General features: G+C 39.8%; 1 protein-coding gene across 3 annotated transcripts; it reads left to right on the forward strand.

The window, feature by feature from the left end:
• LOC146548681 (uncharacterized) lies at nt 1-10466 on the forward strand. Of its 3 annotated transcripts, none has more exons than XM_085263087.1 (2): nt 1-3496; nt 7186-10466. In XM_085263087.1, the coding sequence occupies exon 2, from the start codon at nt 7499-7501 to the stop codon at nt 8501-8503; it is 1005 nt and encodes a 334-aa protein (XP_085119213.1). In that variant the 5' UTR covers nt 1-3496; nt 7186-7498; the 3' UTR covers nt 8504-10466. The 3 variants fall into 3 exon arrangements, with proteins under 3 accessions (XP_085119213.1, XP_085119214.1, XP_085119212.1); XM_085263088.1 differs by having other exon boundaries at nt 7196-10466; XM_085263086.1 differs by having other exon boundaries at nt 1-306; nt 3378-10466.
• The last annotated feature ends 647 nt before the right edge of the window (nt 10467-11113 follow it).

Here is an 11113-nt window from a genome sequence, read left to right on the forward strand (position 1 = left end):
CCGTGCGCACGTTCTTAAACTCTCTGAGTCGGTCTGCAGTGTCTTTTTTCTCTTACTTGTGAACAAATGTCTTAACCCCTGACATTTAATTGGTCCTTCGAGCTGGAGAACTAACTGTTATTTTTAACGTCTAGTTTTCCACAGACGGTCTTCATCGATCCTGACGTCGTGTTGCCTGCGCTGGAAAAAACCTGTGCACAGTAAAGGAGAAAAACCGGGACCATTCGATCTCCGGTCAGCGTCTTATACAGGCCCCACGGCGCCAGGACCAGATGAACTGAATTCAAAACGCATCGCCACAGTAAGGTGAATATGAAACACTGCATTCCATCTAGCGCTAAAATACGTTGATATTGAGATTTTCCTTTAAAATAGTGTGTAAACCTGGTTAGCGCCGACAGATCTCAGTCCAAGAGCGAAATTCTCAGTCCATAAGGGGACTAGGAGAAATCGCTATTAAAAGTTCCGGTTGCTCTGGGAAGCAGCTGAACGGAACAGGCAGAGGGACTTAAGAGACAACAGGCAAGAGCGAAATTCTAGAAATCGCTATTAAAAGTTCCGGTTGCTTTGGGAAAGCAGCTGTAACGGAACGAGTTCCGGTCGCTCTGGGAGTGGCTGCAACGGAACAGGTAGAAGGTTGCACAATAAAAATACGGAAAATCTCAATAAAAATTATAAAAGCGCGCTCTGTTTGTGTCAACAAAGAGGAGTGAGTTGTCATTTACGACCCAATACGCGGTCGAACCGCTCCTCAAACTGTTTTCCTGTGTACACTCACGAACTGGTTGGAGTGGGAATCTAAGGTTGTGCGTCATCACGTAAAATCAATAACCGCTCTCTCAAATAGTGGGTGAGTAGAAGCCTGTTATTGATCACCTGCCCCCTCCTTTGTGCCAGAGAAGGTGTCACAGTTCTGACGTAATTAATTCAAAATGGGTAACTCTAAAACTAAAGTAAAATTAACAGCAGATGAAGAGTGGTTAGAAAAAAAAACTGTTCAAATGCAGGAATAGTCAGTGCAAAAAGGTGGAGAAATCTACATAAAATATATTGTCCAGCTTGGCAAGGCAAATGCACCCCTGATTCAATAAATGCTTTAAAAACCGCTTTGCAAAAAGAGCTATATGTGGAAAAAAGTCAGAAGAAAAAAGCAAAACGTCTAGCAGAATGGCATCTTTTCAAAGTGATGATGACAGACGTAGAAGACGTGATGAATGACTAGTACGAGAGGAAGGAAGTGAAACAGATGAAGCGGAAGTTTACAATATAGAACAACTGCTGCTAGGGTCAGAAGCCAAACCAACAGTTGTAATATATGTGAACGGTGTGCCGTTAAAAAATGTTTTGAGACACAGGAGCTTGTAAAACTGTTTTAACTGTAGAAGTCCCAAATGTAACATTTTCAAAAAACACTATAATTGTGAAATCAGCCTCAGGACATGTGACAAAACAGCATCTAACCGATCCCCTTTTTATGTCACATAGAGATAGTGGCCGTGGCTGCAAATATCAGTGCATTTATGACCCATCATGCCCAGATTGTATGAAATAAATAAAAGGAAATCATTTATATGAAGACCTTTTCTATAAAAAAGAGAGATGCATAAGGTAGATTAAGGCTGTATCATTGTACAGCCAAGGAAAGTGTGTGAAAAGATAAATGTTTCCATCCTGGAAGTGGGTGAGACTGCAGCTCATTCACAGTCCTTGATGGATACAAAATAAAATATAATAATAAACTACTTTACACTGGCTGCCTGTCCGTCAGAGGATAGACTTTAAAGTTCTGATGCTGGCCTATAAAGCTCTGAATGGTTTAGGACCAAAATACATCAATGACCTCCTGACCCAGTATGAACCTTCCAGATCCCTCAGGTCATCTGGATCCGGTCTTTTATCAGTTCCCAGAGTCAGAACCAGACACGGAGAAGCTGCATTCAGCTTTTATGCTCCTTATATCTGGAACAAACTCCCAGAAAGCCTCAGATCAGCTGAAACACTCAGTTTATTTAAATCCAGGTTGAAGACTCACCTATTCTCAGCTGCATTTGAATAAAGCACCAAATCCACACTTTTAAGCTTAAATTTCAAAACTTACACTAACTACTGATCTTATCTATTTCTGATTTTATCTGTTTTGATTTTATATACTGTTTTGTTTGTTTGTTTGTTTGTTTGTTTGTTTGTTTGTTTGTTTGTTTGTTAAGTGGGTTTAGAGCTCTGGGTAGCTCCCCAACTGGGTCTAGACTGGGTCTAGAGAGTATTTTAAATTCAGGGAATTTAAAATAGAAAGTAGCTCGTCCACAGAAGGACTGGTAGCTCCCCTTACGATAAGGGTTCAGATCGCGCGAACAGGTGTGGGATTAGAGCTCTGGGTAGCTCCCCAACTGGGTCTAGACTGGGTCTAGAGAGTATTTTAAATTCAGGGAATTTAAAATAGAAAGTAGCTCGTCCTCAGAAGGACTGGTAGCTCCCCTTACGATAAGGGTTCAGATCGCGCGAACAGGTGTGGGATTAGAGCTCTGGGTAGCTCCCCAACTGGGTCTAGACTGGGTCTAGAGAGTATTTTAAATTCAGGGAATTTATAATAGAAAGTAGCTCGTCCACAGAAGGACTGGTAGCTCCCCTTACGATAAGGGTTCAGATCGCGCGAACAGGTGTGAAATGTGTGTGTTTAGTTAGTTTGTTTGTTTGCTTGTTTTAATCAATTTTAAATCATGCTTTTTATTTGTTTTTGTTTCTAATGTCTCTGTAAAGCACTTTGAATCACCTTGTTGTTGAATTGTGCTATACAAATAAATTTGCCTTGCCTTGCCTTGCCTAGGAATTCTCAATATTAGCCTTGTGTATAAAGTGTTTTAACAGTCATATGATTTCAGATTTTACAATTGTGTGGCTCAAAAGCGAACTATTTAATTTCCAATATGAGGATCTATTAATTGCAATAGTAGGAAAGAGTTGCAGGTTAATATATATTGCTCTATGGTCCATAAGTGGAGTGGACCGTGACACTGTCCTTTGATAGACTACTTGATATTAACCAGAAATCAATACGCGATTTCCTTGAACCAGACTGGTTACTCCAGGTAAATGATATATCATCAGGAAATTTGTCTCTCCAAATATCAGTTACATTAAATTTATCCATAAATGTTTCCAATCTCAAATTATTCCTAAAATGTTGTGCTGGGGGCCATCTGTTTATAGTGTCATTTAGTGAAACATTAAAATCTGCTCCAATTATTAAATTTGAACTGGGATATTTAGAGAGCCAAAAACTAATCCTTGTATCTAAAGAGTCAATTAATTTATCATTTTCAGGTTTGATATTATAGCCATATAAATTGACAATTATGAAAATTTCCCTGAATTTTAAGTATGTGGCGGGGTAGACTTCGTGGCCCAACATATCCCACAATTCATAGTGCGGCAGTTGGTGTGGATAATTTTGCTGCAGACAGCAGAAGCAGAGCGGCCGAGGAGTAATCTGTTAAAAGTAAGTACTGAATATAATGTCACTTATTTATGTGCAAATGTTTAATAATGAGGAACATTAAAACATTACTGTTGGCCACATTTTAAATCATGCTTTTTATTTGTTTTTGTTTCTAATGTCTCTGTAAAGCACTTTGAATCACCTTGCTGTTGAATTGTGCTATACAAATAAACTTGCCTTACTTGGTTCGACATGCAACAGAGAGAATAAATGTGACTGAAGGTTGGATCTGAGATGAGGCAAACAGAAGACCAGTCTAAAAGTAGGCACAAACCTGTTCAGAGAAAAAGCTAATTGTACAGATTGGATGAACTATAAATTATCTGTTTGCTGAGTAAGATGATCCTAACTATTAAATTGGCTCAGTAGTAGTATAGTGATATACACTAATAAAATATTGTAATATACTATTGTTATTATATAGACAGAAAAAGATGATAATAATTAATAAAAATATAATATTAATATTGAAAAGAAGTATCCTAGCCAGTATGATGTGAGATGGACAATTGTTATGAAGTAGTCTGCATCAAGCTTAAGGTTTGCTCAAACTCAGTATAATGAAATATGAGATGAAGAAAATAAAGGCAACATCTAAACCAATTAGGTGCATAGAGGCACTTAACCTGCTTGAAAACCTGTCATTTATCCTAGATAAATATTACTGAGATACAGAGCACATCTATAATAACAACTAATAAGCCAAACCCTGTAGATAATAACTAAACCTACAGGATTATGAAGCTGAATTAAATGTGTGGACACTGCTAAGTTGATGAGCATGTTACACATTTTCTTTTATTTTTTATTTATTGGTTTTTTTAGAGCAGAGGCTGCATGCTATTAAAAGCCAACACATGCAGCTGTCTGTGAGCTCAGTTTCCCCTCACACTTCTGCTTTGTTTCTGGCAGCATTTTTCTTTGTCCTGACTCATGTATGTTTTTTTTTTTTTTTTGTTTTTTGGATTATTTTGTTGGTTTGGAAACAAATTTGTGCCAATACTTGTGGATTACGGTGACACATAGTGATTAGGCATATGATTTACAAATGCCCAGTTTTAGAACTGTGAGCTATGAACAATGCAAAGTTTAGGAAAATATATATATACACAAAACAAAAACTTCAAAGTTTGAAATATGTAAGATGTGTGAATTTTTTGAAAAACTAGACATCATCTAAAAATGTCTTGAGTGAAAGTGTAATGTTGCATCTATAGAAGAAAAAAAAAATAGAAAAAAGAAGAAGAAGCATTCAGTTATTTAAAAATAGGCATTACAGACAGATACAGTTTTAGCACTGCCTGACTATAATAAGCCTTTCTACTTACGTGTAGATAGAGGAGCAGGTTATATGAAGGCTGCGATAACACAAGCGTTTGGAGGAAAACAATGCTCATTAACATTCCCGGTGAAATTTAGACTCTGTTGCATCAGGCCTGCCTGCATGTGTAAGCCTGTGTAGCCGCAGCAGAGACAGTAAAAGAGTCAGCTGCACGTAAGCAGTCATATGTGCATATGAATTGCACACAGGCCAAAATATAAATATATACACTGACAGCCAGTTTGTTCTTTCAGCAGTGCATCACTTAGCAAACATTTGGCATAACGGAGGTATGGTTACCTCTACGGGTAACCCAGTGAAACACGGCAGCTTATTAAAAATCTTATTAGAAGTGATCACCTTGCCAGAACAATTGGCACTTCGCAAATGTGCAGCACATCAAAAAGACAATTTTATTGTCACAAAAGGAAATAATTTTGCAGATCAAGCAGCAAAACAGGCTGCACAACAATTGGCAGAGCTACTAGTATCCGACTGCTGCCCACAAATACCACCTAATGTTCTAAAAACCGAACAACAAGCTGCAACAATCACTGAACAAAACAAGTGGCTGAAATGTGGAGCACAACTGAAAGATGACTTAATGGTCTGTGATGGAAAACCAATATTACCAGAGTCGTTACACAGGACAGCGGTTGTAGTGACACATGAAGTAAATACATGTGTCAACAGGAGGGAGATATAGTATAGATAAACAATACAATACACACTTTTACACTATAAATTTTGAAAGTTCAGCAAAAGAATTTATCAGAACATGCATGGTTTGCCAAAAACACAATGCACAGGGAAATTTAAGACCAAAGCGAGGGCGTTTCCCTAAACCACCGCACCCATTTCACACTATCCACATGGATTTTATAGAACTAAACGAATCGCAATCCTCCAAATATGCACTTGTGATAATAGATGTATTTTCCAAATGACCAGAAATATACCCAGTGAAAAAAGCAGATGCAATTTCAGTAGCAAAATGTTTGTGCAACCATTTTATACCAACATATGGCATCCCAAGTTTAACCCTTTACAGCCGATCGGAGCGGGCACGCTCTGTTTTGCGTAACTATTTTTAAATCCCAGTAGCTCTGCAACCACGTAAGCTAGCGCAAAAATTTTTTTTGCATATGAAACCGGAGGAGTTGTACTTACATTTTATGCCATCAGCTTGTCCTAGGTCACAGTTTCCTTCCACATAAAGCTTTGCAAAAACTGCATAAAAAGCGCTTGCAGGAACAAAAACATAATATTCAAGAAACACGCTTTGCCAATCCGATCAGCTGTTCATAAGACTTCCTACGTTGGAATAGACGTCAGCGCGAACTTTTGCATTTCCGCCATTACCTGCCCGAAACCGGAAGTGACGTCATTTTCGCGGAAATGTAGTCTTTTTTATGATCAGGGCCTCAGGGCATATACTGGTCTTTTTAAAAGTTATCTTTGACTTTATGACTTTCTGTGTCGTTTCTGGGATGCTTAGGACTCATATTGCACTGCTGGAAATAGTTTATTTTGATGCATATGCTGCTTTTTTGCAAATTTGCAGTATAATATTTATTTTCGTTTTTCCTGCAGTGTATAAAAATTGATGTATTTCAAAAATAAAACTATGAAGACACTCAAAATAAATTCCCTGTGGTGGGAAACTAGTTTGTGCAACTTTTTTGTATTTACAGTTTTGAGGGATAAGCCTCTTAAATTTCTCTAACTACAAATATATGTTAAAAAAGCAAAAACGATTTTCAATTTTTTTGTAGTTTATTGCACTTTTTTGCAATTTATGTAATTACTATGCACTTAATGAATACATATTATTAAAATCTGGGCTATAATGGTTGTATTGATGTATAGCAACTTGAAATGCTCCCAAAAATGGCTCCACAGCATGTAAAAATATAATATAAGCTCTGGCGGACTTGGTTCTATGGTAGGTCTTAAAGGGTTAATACGATCTGACAATGGCACACATTTTGTAAATGAAGTAATAAGTAAAATATCTGAAGCTTTAGGTTTTAGCATAAAACACCATTGTACTTATCATCCACAAAGTGCAGGATTAGTCGAAAGAACTAACGGCAGAATTAAACAGAGATTAAGAAAATGTATGGAAGAAACTAAAAGACCATGGCCTGAATGTTTGAGCTTAGTTAAGCTATGGATGAGAATAACTCAAGGAGCAAGTGGTCTGACTCCGTTTGAGGTCATACATGGCAGAGCGTTTCCTCTGCCAATAACTAGTGAGCCAATCAATAAATCTGCCGCAGAAACAACGATGGCAGAATGGATCACAAAACTGTTTGAGAATAAAGAAGTGATACTAAGCAATCAACTGCCGAGTAATCTTCTCCAGTCTCTTGCAGGTTGAACCCAGGTGACTGGATCCTGATCAAGGTGCTCCAAAGGAAAAACTGGGCCTCTCCAAGGTGGGAAGGGCCATACCAAGTACTCCTGACCACACCCACAGCCTGTAAAATTGTGGAACGACCGTCCTGGATCCACCAAAAGCCACTGTAAAAAAGTGAGTGACAATCCAGACGTTTAGACGCCGGTTCCCCTGGATCTCTAGGTGATCTACCGGTGGAGGAAGGGCTGATTGGGTATATCCCGCCTCTTCACTTTGCTGGTAGTCCACTCACCAGAGGTTTTAGGTGTACTAGGTCACCATGAAGAAATTTGTCCTCATAGTGGCTGGCATAGCGCTCCTAGTGAGCCTACTGATGTTCACCTGGAAGGACGAAGACCCACAGCACCACCTGCAGAAAAAATGGTCGTATGACAACTCACACCTGAAGGAGATAGACAAAGAACACAACCACCCGTGGCTGAACAATGCATGGTACAGGTATGTCCATGACAGAGTGCACGGAGAAGGCAATGCCACAAACTGCTACGTCTGCTCACATCTGCCTACAACAGCACTCCATGCCACGGTATATGGAAAACCCCCGACCAAGGCTGAAGCCCTCTGCATATACGACAAGGCCATTACCGGGAACTGCTCAACACCAGGAAAACCTGTAATGGTAATAGGCGGATCCATAAAGGACCAAACCAGCAACAAATGCCACAATACTACACAATATATAGTCCCACAGAGTGTGAAGGCTCTAATCTACAACATAACAAACTGCACCCACCAGTACCCAAACATAAACTACACCTGTGACGCAGCCTACTGGGTGCATATAAACGTCAGCCACAAACAACTGAAATCATTCTCAGTTGTCTTGCCACCCGACATACAACACCCAGTGTGTTTTAACTTCACAGGAGAAACCGGCCAGACAGGTACGCCCCAGGGTCTGAAGAAATTAGGACAAAATGGAAACTGCTCCATGATCCTGACGGCACCAGACTGGGATGGCAACGGCTCATCAACAGGTACATACTGGGTGCAGGGTGCAGCCTGGGCGTGTGGCCAGAAAGTCTATTTCATGCTACCACCAAACAGCACCGGACTCTGCGCCCCTGTTCTGGTATCTGACCACACCTTCAAAATTACAGCGGAACCACATCAGACGAGACGCAAGAGGAGCACTACAGACGTGCAAGCTCACGACTCGATCTGGGGAACTGACGTGCCAGATGACTTCAAACTCTGGACCGACAGCCAGAAGGTAACACACGCTTTGTTTCCCTGGATCGGAGTAGGAAAGCACGCACTATGAATAGAGACTTTAGACTATCGTTTTGGACTGTTTCTGAATGCTTCAACAAAGATCAACAAGGCTCAGAATGAAGAAATCGATGCAGTGCGCATCACAATAATGCAACACCGAGTCGCATTGGACATGATACTAGCCGAGAAAGGAGGCTTATGTGTGCTCTTCAACACGACTTGCTGCACATACATTCCTGATAATGTGCACTCCAACAATATGACTGACGCACTGGACGTGCTGCGACAACTGAGTCAAGCTCAACGACAGGACTACATCACTGGTAAAGAGGACTGGCTCACATGGCTTCTTAGTGGGTCATGGAAGACGTTGCTCATGAAAGGACTAGTACTCGTTGGAGTACTGCTCATACTCCTTTGCTTATTCTCAACATGCATATTGCCCTGTGTCCACAGAATGGTAAACAATATGTTCACCACAAAACTACTAGCATATGTCTCCCTACCCCAATACGAACCACACGCAGAGATTGAACTTGAAGAAGATGAATTTTAACTGATGATCATGTATGTTTTCACTAAATGACATGCAAGTTGAAAATGTGACTATGCATTGATTAAAACCTGTGAAATATATTAACATCAGGAGGGAAATGTAAGAGGATTTTTATGAAATACAATATAATCAAGTGTGCCTTATAATCAAGTGTTCATATATTTTCACATAACCAAGCCTATTGTTAAACAAAACACGATGCATTCCTTACTTCAGTGTTTGAGATGTTTGACAAGACATGATATACGATGCATTCTTTACTTCAGTGTCTGTGATGTCAGATAAGCATTATATACTGCTGTGTCGTTATTTTTCAGTTTGTGTGCAGAGGTTAGATAGCTGAGACAATGCCTGAGCTCTCCCCTTTCCGTTAAAAGAGGAAGTGCTATGTAACCCATTTTGGCCTATAAATAAAGCAAGCAGCCTGTTCTCGGTGTGTCTGTCTTCTCAGAGGCATTCACCCGTGTGCACGTTCTTAAACTCTCTGAGTCGGTCTGCAGTGTCTTATTTCTCTTACTTGTGAACAAATGTCTTAACCCCTGACATTACCATAAAGTGGTGCACAATTCTGAATCTGTCAAACCCTTTTTGCCAACGGAGGAGGGCACTTCTCATGAGTGTAGAGAGCGCGAGGAGAAGACGTGTAAGCTGAGGGATGACTTAATAGATGTGCCACTCGTTGAGGGAAAGGTTTGGTTTGTTGATGATTTGAGTTTTACAATAGCAGAGGGACAGACTAGAACAGGTTTTACTGTAGCAGACAGTGAGAGAGAGTTATCTGTGTAGGACAACTAGCATGTTTCATATTTGCTTGAGCAGCAGAGATGCTAGCTTTAACGGAAGCGTGTAAAGCTGTAGAGAGACAATATACACTGATAGGCAGTATACATTTGCTACTGTACATTTCTTTGTAGTGCAGTGAGTGAGACGAGGTGTGACAACTTCTACAGGGAAACCTGTAGAACACACCAAACTCTTGCAAAATCTGCTGGATGCAGTGTTATTAACCAGTGGAATTGCCGTTTGTAAATGTGCAGCACACATGTGAGGGAAAGATCCAGTTGCATTAGGGAAAGTTTTTGCAGATAAGATCACAAACGAGGCAGCTGTAGTTAAACATGGTGTTAACCTTTTATCAGTACAGCATCAGCAGACATGCAGGCCCACTCACCTACAGCAGGAAAACAGTTGTGACTTGCAGAGGGAGCGAGCTTGCAGGATGATTTTTTTTATCTGTGTGATAAACCAGTACTGCCTAATAATTTGTATAAGACTGCTGCTATTTTGAGCCATTGGCTATACCATGTCTCAAACAGGAGGGAGATGAGCAGTCGTTATACTCACTCTAGGATTATTAAATACTTCAAAAAAAAAAAAAAAACTTTTTGCAGGCAGTAAAGTTAAGATTTAGGAAGACAGGCAGGACATGGTTAGACTGTATAGAATAAGTACATGAGGATTACTCCAACAGAGAATGGTTTGACTCTTTGAGATTACACATGTTAGAGCTTTCTTTCCAAGTGTCACAGGCTGGGTCTCCGACCCAGCACTCTGAGTTTTCTTTGTATTTTTTGATATGTTATTAGTTTGTGTTATTTCCTATTTGCCTTTAGTTTAGGCAGTTATTGTTCCTGGGTTTTCTATGTTTTGGGGTTTTCTATTTATTTCATCACGTATTAGGTCTGTTAAGTTGTGTTGTCATTTCCTGTTTTATTCTGACAATGTCATGTGTTCTTTGTTCATTGTATTTAGCTTTCCTCTCCTGGTCCTGTCATTAGGTTTATGTCTGTCAGCTGTTTTCCCCCATGTGTCGCCACTTCCCCTGATCACCTCATGTCTGTATTTAAGCCTTTTGTTTTCTTCATGCCATTGTCAGTTCGTCTGTTTATTCTCACCAGAGTCATAGTCATAGCCTGTTTATTTTTCCACCTCGGTCATAGTTATAGTTTTTGGTCTTAGTACCTTTAGTGTTTTGTTTCTTAGTGTTTTGTCAGTTCAGTGTTTTGTTTCTTAGTGTTTTGCCTGTTTGCTTTGGTCTCTTGGTTCATTTCCTGCCGTCATCGCAATAAAGGTTCACTTTTCTGTTAATCATTACTATTCCTC

The sequence above is a fragment of the Mchenga conophoros genome, linkage group LG22 (genome assembly GCF_057382185.1).
Source record: "Mchenga conophoros isolate Kocher_MC1m ecotype Shallow Benthic linkage group LG22, M_conophoros_male_GT1.1, whole genome shotgun sequence".
NCBI lineage: Eukaryota > Metazoa > Chordata > Actinopteri > Cichliformes > Cichlidae > Mchenga > Mchenga conophoros.